At 41.6% G+C, this 12676-nt stretch overlaps 2 protein-coding genes across 2 annotated transcripts in view; one reads left to right on the top strand and one right to left on the bottom strand.

The window, feature by feature from the left end:
• Nucleotides 1-7: 7 nt before the first annotated feature.
• Nucleotides 8-5322, bottom strand: bri3bp (bri3 binding protein). Its single transcript, XM_034541708.1, has 3 exons — nucleotides 4991-5322; nucleotides 3728-3830; nucleotides 8-3628 (listed from the first exon to the last, which is right to left on the bottom strand). The coding sequence occupies exons 1-3, from the start codon at nucleotides 5165-5167 to the stop codon at nucleotides 3207-3209; spliced, it is 702 nt and encodes a 233-aa protein (XP_034397599.1). The 5' UTR covers nucleotides 5168-5322; the 3' UTR covers nucleotides 8-3206.
• Nucleotides 4520-12676, top strand: part of stpg2 (sperm-tail PG-rich repeat containing 2) — a 49183-nt gene continuing 41026 nt past the window's right edge. The window contains 6 exon segments of the mRNA XM_034541709.1: nucleotides 4520-4665; nucleotides 6790-6973; nucleotides 7455-7555; nucleotides 7798-7965; nucleotides 9700-9816; nucleotides 9818-9868. Coding sequence (XP_034397600.1) covers nucleotides 6868-6973; nucleotides 7455-7555; nucleotides 7798-7965; nucleotides 9700-9816; nucleotides 9818-9868 — 543 coding nt within the window. The 5' untranslated portion in view covers nucleotides 4520-4665; nucleotides 6790-6867.

The raw sequence follows: 12676 nt of genomic DNA, 5'->3' as shown, positions 1-12676 counted from the left end.
AGACTTGTTCATACTGTGGTGATTAATTTATTCAAATCGGGACCCCATTTTCAAAAAGAGAACCATTTATCCTTCAGCCGGTTTTGATGAAGACACATTCACACAGACAACAGCAGACAGAACCGTTTGGCGTTTGCCACATCACTGAAGTACAGAAATATTCTGAAACAAATGTCTAAATATATCAATGAAATGAACAAAATTATACAAATAACCTTAAATTAATTAAAAAAATATACATTATTGGCACAGCATGTTATAAAAAGCAGGCGACATGGAATAATAAGAAAAAGTAGGATAAAGTACATTACATTTATGGAATTACTAGACATTCACAGGCAGTTTCAACATTGAATCTGAACGTAGCATTTAATCCAGTGCTAAGAAATGTTACCTGAAAGATCCACTGGCATCTTCCAACATCCAAGTGGTAATGACAATTGGTACATACATGCCTAGCTAGTGGCAACTTTAAGTGTACGGTTTGTGTTTTCAAGCTGTTTTTTGTCTCACAAACTGGCATTTGTGGTGCTAGAAATGATTTTTTTTTAAAAAACAGTGTGAGAGCGCTTGTGTGCAAGTTTAAGACAGTTTCACTTTCGTCCTTTTTCAGTGTCTGAAATACAACACCTGATCGGCAAGCCTCAAAATACTGAATCTTTTAAAATTCTAATGTCACCGTTAATGCCATGATCCATTGGAAACGTAGTAGAAACCTTCCTTAAATAACATACATGAAGATTACTATACAATTAACAATTTCATAAATCCCATATTCTGTCACTAGTAAAACATACATTGGCTTCAGACTCAGCACCAAGCCCCCCTTTCAAGTCTACTTCAAATTATTTTAATTTTAAGATTCCCCAACATGTCAGATTAATTCAGGGGACGCGTGTCCAGTTTAGTCTTTATAAGTAATGTGAATTTGATCTATACAGTATAGTCATCAGTGCAAATGTTGCCGTAATACAGAAAATAAGATTCATAATAATTAACTTCTGGCTAACTCATCACACAACACATGTTGGAAGGGTTCTCTGTCGAAGCAATAAACAACATGTACATAACATAAAAACGGCATGCAAAAAGTTCATTACTTTGGCCATATGGGGTGGGGAGTCACTGCAGGGATGAACTGGGTGTTTGGGGAGACATTTTCAATCAATTGATACACATTAAGACAAGCCGTGTTCAAATAGTAAACTACTTTTGTTTAAATAATTAATTCAAAGATGAGGATGAATTGCAAGATAATGGGTCCAATACAAATCTGAATCCAGCCATTGTACAACAACTAGATGTCATGGTAATTATCTGAATGTGCAGATACAAAGCCACACAGTCCATGTGTCTGGTACTTTGTTGATGCAACACCTTCGTTCTCCAAGAAGAATGCAAAAGAGTGAGGCATAAATGCATCTTGCGCATACAAATAGTTGCCGAGGATTTTGTTAAGGTGAGTGTCAAGTGTATAAATTCTGGCTGGTTCTTTGGCCTCAGTGATGTCATGAAGTAGAAGTACCCTCTGATGATTTCATCCATTCGGCAACATTACCGACTTCTGTTGTCAAACGTTCTCATGTGAAACTAAAAGTTAAATTCCCCCTCCCGAATTTGCACAGCATTAGGGTCATTTGTATAAAAACGTGTGTTTACAGTGTCCAGATTCTATAAATTTAAAATTACAAAAAGCTGTGCCAAGGGGAATATGAATAGAGTAAAAAAGGTGTTAAACCTAGAGAAGCATGGCAGAGAGACATTTTCTTTTATGCGGGACATGATGAAAAAAGAAAAAGAAATGGTCCGAAATAATAAGAAAAGACATAAAAAGCCTGATCAAACTAACCAACTCAAGTTGGCTAAAGTGATGCACGCTAAGCCAGTGTTTAAAACAGTTTAAATTTAATGATAAACTGTAGAAAACATAAATATCGCATTAAGTTACTGGTAAGTATCACTTTCCAAATACTAACATAAAACAATAAAAAAATGATGTGCAGCTTCAAATTTCCAATGCAGGGTCAAATGGGGTTGTACAGGATGAGCTTGTATTTTTGCCACAGATTTAAAAAGGCACTAGACCAAATTCAATCTGTAATCAAGTTGAGATATTGATCCCATTTACACTTAAGTCCTCATCAAAATATCTATTAAGACATACTTCAAGCCAGTGCGACTCTAAAACGTATATATTTTTTTATACATTACTATGCAATTTCAACATGATACAAGAACACAAACCGCACCAATTTAACGACAAGTATTGTAAGTTACCGAGACAGATTTCAAACCAAATCTGATTTTAAGATTCTTGATGTCTCTTTTCCAATTCTATATGCGTGTTGGTTACCTGAGATATTGCTGCCTGTCTGCATTTCCTTAGTCGGATGGGGACTTTTTAATACAGTGCTTTTCATTTCACAAAACACACACACACACAAAATAACGCATTTGCACACATTCGAGTAGGTCCCCCTGATGGATTTGCTCATGCAACCATACACACAAACCCACAGAATGAAAAAGAGGTCCTGATGGCAAACTATTGCCACTATGGTACGGTGACTTCCTGAAACAAACTGGATCTACATGATTAACTTCTTGGATGGAAAATGGAATAAATAAGTCTCGCTATGAACTACCATCTAACATCTTGAGGATTTTTACATAATTGAAATACAATGTTTGTATCGGCCCGGTGTATCATACCTCCCCACCCCTTTCCTATTTCAATAGTTGAAAAAAAGGGGGACAAATGGACCTTTGTAAGAACTGTAACCCCAAGTTATTCACAATATAAAAGAAAAGAGGTAAAAATTGGGAGTTTTTTCCAAAAGTATTTGAGGTGTAGAACTAGGCCAGCATCTAGAAAACCATCTCTCTGACAACTTCCTCACAAACGTAGCAAAAACCTTTCAATCAAAGCTTTAAGACTAATGTACCAAAAGAATAACATATTTTGTTTGGTTGATTTGTGTAAGCTCAAAGTCAACGGTCCACACCTCTGAGGATTTTTTGTAGACATTCTGTAACTGAAATCAACTAAAGCAGTTAAAATACTGTTTTCCCAAACTAGTTTTGTCCCCTATCTGACAATAGAGGTGTAAATACCCAGTAGTTGTGTTGCTGCAGACGTGTACAGGAAAAACCAACTGCAGCTCGTTGTACTAGAACCCCTCCCTCCCCCTCATCCTCGCCGCTACCTACTGGTCCCCGGAGCGCTCCAGGCCGTCGATGACGCGGCTCAGCCTGATGTTCAGCAGCCTGATCTGAGTGTCCAGGTGGTCGATTTTCTCTTCCAGTGAACCGGCTCCACCTCCCCGACGCCAGTACGCTCCGACGGGCCCCGTCATGAAGTACACCGCCATGATGAAGCAGAGGGGCAGCACCGCGCGCTCAGGGTCACCCTCAAACTTCTGCAGGATGTAGAGGCAGGACAGGGCGAAGAGCGTGACACGGGCCAGCCAGAAGAAGCGTCCGAACACAGCGTGCAGCAGGTAAAAGAAACCCCCCAGGAACATGGAGAGGAACCAGTAGGCCACAAGTACCGCGGCAACCAGGAGCAGGGCGCGTGCCGGAGAGTTGGTGAGAGATGTGGGGCTGAAGTAGTGGCTGAGGTTTGAGGCTACAGAGAGGAGACAGAAGAGGAGGCAGTCTCACAATACGTCCCTCTCCTTGTGCCCAGCTTTCTTCGTTAGAAATACACGATACATTTAAAACTTACATTCGATGCCCATAACATCCAGCAAATCTGACCAGATCTTCCAGATGGCGTCAAGAAACGAGTCCACTCCATGAACAAACCGCTCCGTGGTTTTAGAGAAAAACTACAGAAATGCAGAGAAAGGTGAGACCGCTTAATTGATTGAATTTGAAGTCACCAAAGCATGAAGAGAACTGAAGTAGTAGGAGTTAGAGTTGCACAATGACCATGATGTACAGACAATTATCCAATCTACTCTAGCTGCTACCCTGTTTTTTTTTTTAATCCTATAAAAAAGGTGGAATGGACTGAATTAAAACTTGACATTACACATTTGGGGAAGGAACATAACAGCTTTCAATCGTGTAGATAGAAGACAGCATGTTATTTGCATCTCTGACTATTAATGGCCCATTTGGCTAAAAATAAAACAAATAGCTCATCATAGATCAGGTTAGACCTGTATTTGGCACAAAGGGTCTATTGTCACTTGGAAGTCATCAGTTCAAAAGCTGACCAACTAGAGAATATGCTAAACAGCCGAGTGGATGTAGACGAGTTTGATGTATTGTTTGAAACTGATCTGAAACTTTAATCAGCCACTCAGTTTGCATGTTGTGATCAGTAAAGCAGGAGAACTGAGACACGAGGCTTTCATTATACGTTCTCATAATGCATACACACGGGCATGCCTTAAATGTTGACGCATGTGTTCGATGAAGCTGGTCTCTGTGCAGTTAGACAGATTATCAGTCACGTGTGCTGCCTCCTTGGTTCGCTTTGCCCCACACAGGAAATACAATAAGGATCAGAGATGCAGGAAGTGCATCTGACCCAATGAGAGAATACAGGGCAATGCGTTTCCCCAACAAGAGCAGCTTTCTGACAACGTGAAGAGGAAGTCGAAATAACGAAACAAATGGCGTGTACCGACGGGGCTCCTTCGTGCCATCTGTGAGGTGACATTTGATGCACTTGCTGGTGGACTCTAAACAATGAATGAAAATATCGGTTCCACAAGAAATGTCTGGAATTTAAGCGTCACCACATAAAAAACGCATCGTATTTAATTGCACGCCGCGATGCTGCATCAACTGACATCTAGTTTAAATTGGATAAAACAGGAGATACACGGCTAATTTTTCAAAATGGCATCCGTGAAATTGTGGGCTAGGCCCGGGCGGGCTGGTTTCCTGTCCGCCAGTCAGACCTTTACAAGCGAGCGTCTCCGAGCCGCTGAGACGGGCTGAGCTGTCGTCTCGTGAATACGTGTCCCCCGCTCACCTTGTAGATCCCCCTCATGTTGTCCTCTCCGAAAACACCACTCAGAGTCTGGTAGACGCCGTTAGCTGCCCGCCGGAAGCTGTTCTGGTTGCTAGTCTTGCTCCTGGCCGCCTCGGCGGTGCACAGCAGAGACGCGGAAAGCACCAAGAAAACCACGAAAACCCGGATTCCCTTCATGGCACCAACAGTCCCGAGACGTTAAACCAGATAAATGAGTATCGAAATGGTTCAATTAAAGCGCCAGGTAAGACTGTGAGTTAGCCGCCCAAAGAGACACCTTGAAGGGGATGAGGCGCGCTCCTCTGATAATGGTGATAACCCGTGTTGCCTTCAGGGACCCTCTTCCCGTATCCGAAATTATCATGTCGTGTGAGAGGACCAGTCGGTTGATTGCTGCTGCTTTATTGTATCAGTCAACACGACAGTTTGAGCTACTCGTTGCTGCAGTGGCTATATACATATTAAATCAGTATACTAATTTGTAATTGAACTGGCTTACTTGCTAAATAAATATATGTTTTCTCCTGTAAGCATTCAACAATGGCAATTGTTAAAAATACTCATCTGCACCAACACTATTTAGTGTGCCAAGTTAATAAACATATATTTATAACATCTATTCTCCATCTGTTTGCCTTTTGAAACACTTGTATCTTGCTGTCATACCGCTCAGATTTCAAAAGTTCCGATTTTCTCTAAACGCATCGTTTGTCTCAATGCAAATTTGAGGCAGGATAGTCTTAGCTTGCTGCTGCCCTCCAGTGGTGAAGTAGTCTCACTCGTCTCCATGACTTTTTCCTCAATGTTACTGCATCTTTTAGTCTGCCTTTATCTGTGTCTTCAGCTGCACAATAAAACTACTAACCAGCATTTAGAAAATAAACATTATACTTGTGTGCGTGTTGAACTATAATATAGTCAATATCTTCATAACATTTTCTGATGTGCAGATGTTACTGAAATTTAGTACACCATTGAGGAGTTGCCCACTATTGTTGCAGATATCTTGTCATTATTAAAAAACTACATTTGTCTCCACCGTGTTTATGGTTGTTATTGCTCCTGCTAAGTAGTTTGGTGCCCTGTTGTCTGACTAAATGTCCCTCTTGGGGATCAAAAACATCTGTTGAATCGAATACCATTAGGCAGACACAACTCCATGCTCATGAGTCATGAAAGGGAGTTTAAATTAAAGATGCTCCAGAGAGATACTTGTTGTTCCTTGGATGGTTTACCCCCGAGTTCTCATTGTCCATATCTTAGCTGCATTGCGAGACAATGTAATAGTGAAGGGAAAAGTAGGTCAAGACTGCAATAATGACACGAGTGGTGACAAGAGTGGCCGAATGCAGTTACTGTTGCTTTTTACTTGAGAAACGAGCAAGCTATGCTGCTAAAATGTGTTTAATACGTTTTTCTGTGGGCTATTGTTGCACCTTTTCAAAACTAACCATTTAAATATACATGCGATTAATGTAAAATAGGCTACATAGAACTGTGACACATTTTGCTGCTGGTGAAAATCAATTGTAGGTTTATTTCACACATATGTAAGCAACACCAATAATAGTAATAAAGGTAGTATCATTTATTCGAGTTACATATGTTTATGTATGTACGATCATATGATCAATGGGGGGCTCTTTCCCTTCTCTCTGCTTCTGATTTCTGGTGTGTAACAATACGTGGTATCCAAGCAACGACGCACGCACACAGCACTGAAAGAGCGCAGTGAAGGAATGTGTTGACCTCGGGGCTGAACAAGTCAATAAAGTGAGAACTACATGTCGATCCTACAGGTCGAGTCCAGCAGGTGTCCGTGTTTTACAAACACGCGTCTCTGAGCTGCCAGTCGGTTTCAGGCGGGTGGAGTTAAAATGTACGGACGAGCTCCAAGAGTGACCTTGATGGCACGGAGCGGCACTTCATCCTCCGTCGGCCCCGGCGCGTACGACGTCACCTCGCCCGACTCCAAAATATCAGGTAGGAATGAGCTGAATTAAACTTCAGCGAGACTGTCGTACTGCAGACCGAAATGCACATTATTCAGTTAAATGAAGGTTTAGCTGTATGTTAAAACGCCCGCAGTGACGTCACCTGATGACTGAGCGAACATTGGTACATTACAATGACAGAGTAACGTACATGTTGGATTGATTCATTAGAAAGATGACACATTCATACATTATAGTGTCCGCCCACATAGTCGTGCAATATTATCTTGCAGATAAAAGACAAAATAATATGTATGCAGTGGAATATGATATATTATTAATTGCTGGGCCCAGTTTAAATTACTCTTATTTAGTTCCATCACTCCAGCAGCATGACTTAAATCTAAATCACCAATCACCAATACAATACAAATACGAACATAACACAACAATCAAATCAATCAAACCACAGATTAGCTGTCTCCTAATTAATCAACACTGTTCTTGTTCTACTTTTGTGTTTATTCCAGATGGCTACGCTCCATTCCTGACCTTGACCAACAGACAGTCAGTACTCTGTCAGTCAAGTGAGCTACCAGGACCTGGACAGTATGACATCTCACCTGTCAAGGTACTGTAGGTCAGACACAATCCCTTATATACATTATAGCCCATATAGTGTACCCAGGAGCAGCTCTTTAATAGCCTTTTCCTAATAGGACATATACAACTATTGATTTAGGAAGTTAGGAGATGAAGCCTATAATACTGGATGAGGGGGTGAATTTGTTGAGTAAATTAAATCTTCCTCGATTCCAATCTCATTCTCTGTGTGTGTCTGCTTGTGTCTCGGTTGAACACATGTCATAGCAGCTTAACGTCCATGGTGGCCGCAGTCTTCAGAACCGCTCCAAGCGTTTTGCAGAAGTGGCATCCAAGGTGCCGGGCCCCGGGGCCTACGATGTGCTGCCTGCTTCGGGAAACACACTTCAGGCCGTGACGGCTGAAGCCGTGCAGGCTGAGAATCTGAGCAGGAAAATGGTAGGCTTAAGGGTGCAGTTATTTTAGGCAAAGTAAGTATTAGTCAGTTTACAGGAAATTATTCACTATAGATTTTCTCCCTCATATTGTGATAAATTTTGTTTTTTATCACAATATGTTGGCTTTTATGCACCATGTCCTTTGGTATGTGTGAGGAAAACCGCTCTCTTACTTTCACCTGGTCAAGATCCACAATAAATCGTAAAGTCATCCAACACCTGTGAAAAAGACATGCATTGTGCAGGCGTTTTACCTTTGTACTTTTAGTTTGCATATCTCTACTCTGAATAATCAAATGCTTTATTCCATGCACTATCAGCCTTATACTGGACCCTCTGCTGGTGAGAGGTCACTTTTCCCCCCCAGCTAACCAGATGTCTTATGTCGCATTAGCACCACGCATACACACAATTAACAGATTTTATTATTTACACATACAGAAAATAAAGATACAATCAAATGTAAAACTCTCCTCAGCACTGTGCACTGTGTGCTGTATCTGTGCCGAGCAAAAGATATGAATAACAGTGCCTCCTCCAAACGTTGTGCCTGCCAATACTTTCAGAGAGCACCTTGCCAACACCTCAGCCCCTATCTTTGGAAGTTCCACCATCTGCACACCATGCAACACCATTCAACGGGAATTAGATGATGCTATTTTCAAACCACAGAGGGAAACGGGTTCTCTCGACATTTGTTACTTCCATTGTTCATATGAAAAGAACACCACCTGGTGTGACATCTGAAGACGTACCTCATTCAGTGAGGCATTCTTTACATATGAGGCAAAGCACAGGAAAGATAGATCTTTTGTCCATCACAATCTCATGATCATGATGGAAATATTGAGATAATTGCTTTCATCAAATTCAATAAATAGTAGCACCTTGTAGCTTTGTCAATCCACATTTGGCAATAAAAAAATCGTAAATGGTCTCAGGTCCTTGGAGAGTATCAGACAAAACATTAAAACAGTTAATAATTTAGCTCACTAAATACTTTGCATGAAATAATCACTCTGGAGAAAAGATATTACATTTGAGATAATGTGGCCCCCAGCTGCACCTGTGAAGCATGCTAAGTCCACACTTACTGTTAACTGTGATGATATTAGGTTGCTCTTTTCATTCACATACCATGTTCAATGTATGTCAAACGTGTGCAAACAGGTAAGCTTTAAGTTAACGCAGTTTTTATCTCATCTACTGTGTTGCTTTCACCACCAGACCTGACCAATCATGAAAGAGTCCCAATAGACAATATGCCATTCTCCTACTTAACCGACACACACACACACACACACACACACACACACACACACACACACACACACACACACACACACACACACACACACACACACACGCGCACACACACACACACACACACACACACACACACACACACACACACACACACACACACACACACACACACACGCACACACCTTACTTCCAGCTAGCATGCATTTCGACTGGGACGGTTCCCTCAGCAGATATGGTTCCTACACCTCTACTTCTGTCTTTCCTTCTCTCTTCTACCCTTTCCCCTTTTCTATTTATTATCCTCTGCCTACACTTGCTCCTTCTCTTTTTGCCCCTCTTTCAGACTCACACTTTATTGGCCCGAGGCAATACTCAGTTACTTTGTAAGCCAGGGCATCCTTTCCAGCACACACACTGACTTCTCTCCCCACTCCTCCCTGTCCTTTTCCTGCTTTTTGTCTTAGCGCAGTGGCTGCAGGCTAAAAGTCTCCGGCTTGTTCGTCAGTCAGATATCCCATCCATTCCTTCCCCGGGCAAGGCCTTTGGCTATGAGGAGGACGCTCTGGGTGTGTTCCTCAAGCAGCCGCCCCCCCCCCAGAGACACAACCCTGGGGCCAGCCTACTACGATCCACTGCTGGTAAGGTACACACGCACACGCACACGCACACGCACACACTCACACACACACACAAACACACACACACACACACACACACACACACACACACGCACACACAGACACACAAACATCCATCAGAGAATGTGAAGTGTTCATTTGCACGCATGTGTGCTTTCATTAGTCTGTACGAGTGTGTGTCTGAATGTACTTACTTTGCCCGCGAGGCGAGGTCCATTAGTGCTCGGCAGATCTAATGCACCACTGAACCCCCACCCCATTCAGTTGGCTCAGATCCCATTTCAATAGCTAATGAATGCAGCTCCACTTAAAAAAAAAAAGAAAAGCCATGGCGCACCGATACTCATCCATTTTACATGCCAACAAAGAGAGCCATTAGTAATTATTCTTCAAGCTATATTACAATATTCACTTAAAATAATGCACACGCCTGCTGGTCTGGATCTCAATTAAGTTATTTTTCATCTGTTAATGACCAGAGGAAGTCAACAGCGTCCTTGAGTGTTGGCCGAGCTTGTGTTAACCCACCGGCGCAGGCACAGCGGCACACTGGGATTTAGGGCCATCAGCAGTGCATCCATCCTCAGTCTTAACTTCTGTGGCTCTCCCTTTGAAAGTACAACCTCCATCTCTATCTGTCCTCCCTTCTTTGTCTTTCCATCTGACAAACGATTTTCTTTAAAACTCATTTCCCGCGCTCCGACTGAATTCACAAGTGTGGGGACAGAATCAAGTGGTTGTCTGAGGAAGTAACCTCAAAGAAGCCGCGGCAACCTTTGACTGATAAGACATTGGGCAGAAATCAAAAGAGCGTCAGTTTGTTTTCTGTTTTCTGTTATTGAGAAAACAAAAACATCATCCACTGACCCTGAACCTCTGGTTGACATCTGTATTACGGCATTGACTGATACGTACTCACTACTCAGAATTAAAGACACACTAAAATGCTGGAATAGTGAGTAGTTATTGGCTAGTAAAGGCACATTTTGTTGCTGAAAAAAACATGTGCACAATGCAGTAAAAAACTCTCAGGCTAATTTACAACCAGCATCATCAGGGGATATTCAGTTAGTTCCAGCTGTGTAGTTGTATATTTGTCAGATTATCATAATGTAGCTGACCAGATGGTGACATGGAGCAGAGCCTGTGTTTCCATATAGGACACAGAGCACACAAATCAGTTTAGGAAGAGACATTTTGAAAAATTAACATTGCAGCACTTTCTAACTGACAACTTAATCAATGGTTCCCACACCAAAGTCGGTTGTATGAGTTATGGTTTGGTTGCCACTAGCTTTTTGTTGTTGTTACCATTATTAAAACGACAGAACAGATAAACTGGAGAGTGGAGAGAGAAAGGGGAGCTTTATTCTCCTTTCCATTTATTTTCAAGTCTTTACCGGATGGATGAACACAATTCGACCAAAATACATTTCCTCATTGAGTGTTTTATTTTTTAAGAGACTATCAAAATAATACTTTCATTGTTTGTCTATAAACACCCTGCCCACAAATCTAGTCTTGGTCAGTCTCTACGCAGAGACGGAGATGTGAGGTGGAAACACGGGCTACATTGCCCTCTCCATACAACCTGAATCACAGTCAAACCCATGCTGTGTTGTGCATGTTTGTGGAGAGCACACCCGACAATTTCAGCCTGCAGGATCCAGCCCACATGAGACCATACCGACAAAAATGTATTCTCATTTGAATAATAAATAGCCTGCCATTCCATTTTATTCAAGTTTAATGAATATGTTCATACCCACTTGCTGTGTTTTTGTTTTGCTTTTAAAAGCTCTCCTTGACAGAAATAGGCAATTTGTGCCTCTGAAGTCAATGCCAGCTGCGATACCATCACGGTGCTTATATGTGTCTGCGTGCGATGCAGAACAGTTCTGTTTTTTTTTCTTTTTAACTTTAAGCATTTGAACATCCTTGTTTCCTATCTCCCTTCCTCCAAACTGGATTGGAAGATCATAGGGGACTGAGCGTCAGATCTCGTCCTCCAGTCACTATTGAAGTTGAGATAAGGCACCACATGGAGTTAAAAACTTTTTGAGAGTCCCTGCCAATCCTCGCATAACCTGCCTCACAGAACAGACACAGACAGCTGGGTCAAGCAATAGGTAGAAAAGAAAGGGAACATTTTTGGATGCTTTGATTTTTTTATTCAGTGAGGGAAACCTTTTTTCTTACATGTCTGTTTCATTTTAGTACAACATAGTTTCATTTTTTTAGGGACAAACTTCAGACTTCTCTCAGTGTCAGTAATGTGAATCAAAGTAAGTTGGAGAAATTAGGATTTTGTTATCTCATGTCTGGTCTTTAACAAATCCAAACCTCCCACAATTAAAACCCCCAGTGCCAGGCTTTCTTTATGCACCAAATATTCTAATGACCGAATATCCAGAAAATGTGGTAGCATACTAGCACACTAAACTACGATGGTTTGGGATTGAAAAAACAGTAATCTTATTTTGGAGCACACCTTGCAATATATCTTTTAGAAAATCTCACACATTGTCTCCAAATTGTGTTCGGCCAACTCGTTTTCAGACACAGCCTCTTTTAGTAGTCAAGCTGCCAAGTGGACTATCTATCGGAAAGGCTGGAGGCAGAGGAAGCAAGCTGTAGAACTGTAAAGAGATAAGAAGGAGGCTGAACTTTACATTCCATTCAACCCCAACTTCATGAGCTCGGGCTGGAAGAGTAACCAGATAAGTGTGAATGTGTCAATTCTATTTTCTCCTTCTTTGTTCATCCATTCATCCTCTTGTTACCTCCCCTCTCTTTCTCCCTCTCACC

The sequence above is a fragment of the Cyclopterus lumpus genome, chromosome 9, assembly GCF_009769545.1.
Source record: "Cyclopterus lumpus isolate fCycLum1 chromosome 9, fCycLum1.pri, whole genome shotgun sequence".
Lineage (NCBI taxonomy): Eukaryota > Metazoa > Chordata > Actinopteri > Perciformes > Cyclopteridae > Cyclopterus > Cyclopterus lumpus.
Note: the sequence above shows the minus strand (reverse complement) of the source record. Positions and strands in the feature narration are given on the sequence as shown.

What these genes read in the sequence shown, in the direction of transcription:
- bri3bp (XM_034541708.1), bottom strand. Translation starts at nt 5,167, where the DNA reads ATGAAGGGAATCCGGGTTTTCGTGGTTTTCTTGGTGCTTTCCGCGTCT. An exon ending in ACATGAGGGGGATCTACAAG is followed by an intron (nt 3,831 to 4,990) that starts GTGAGCGGGGGA and finishes GCATTTCTGTAG; the next exon opens with TTTTTCTCTAAAACCACGGA. An exon ending in GGATGTTATGGGCATCGAAT is followed by an intron (nt 3,629 to 3,727) that starts GTAAGTTTTAAA and finishes TCCTCTCTGTAG; the next exon opens with CCTCAAACCTCAGCCACTAC.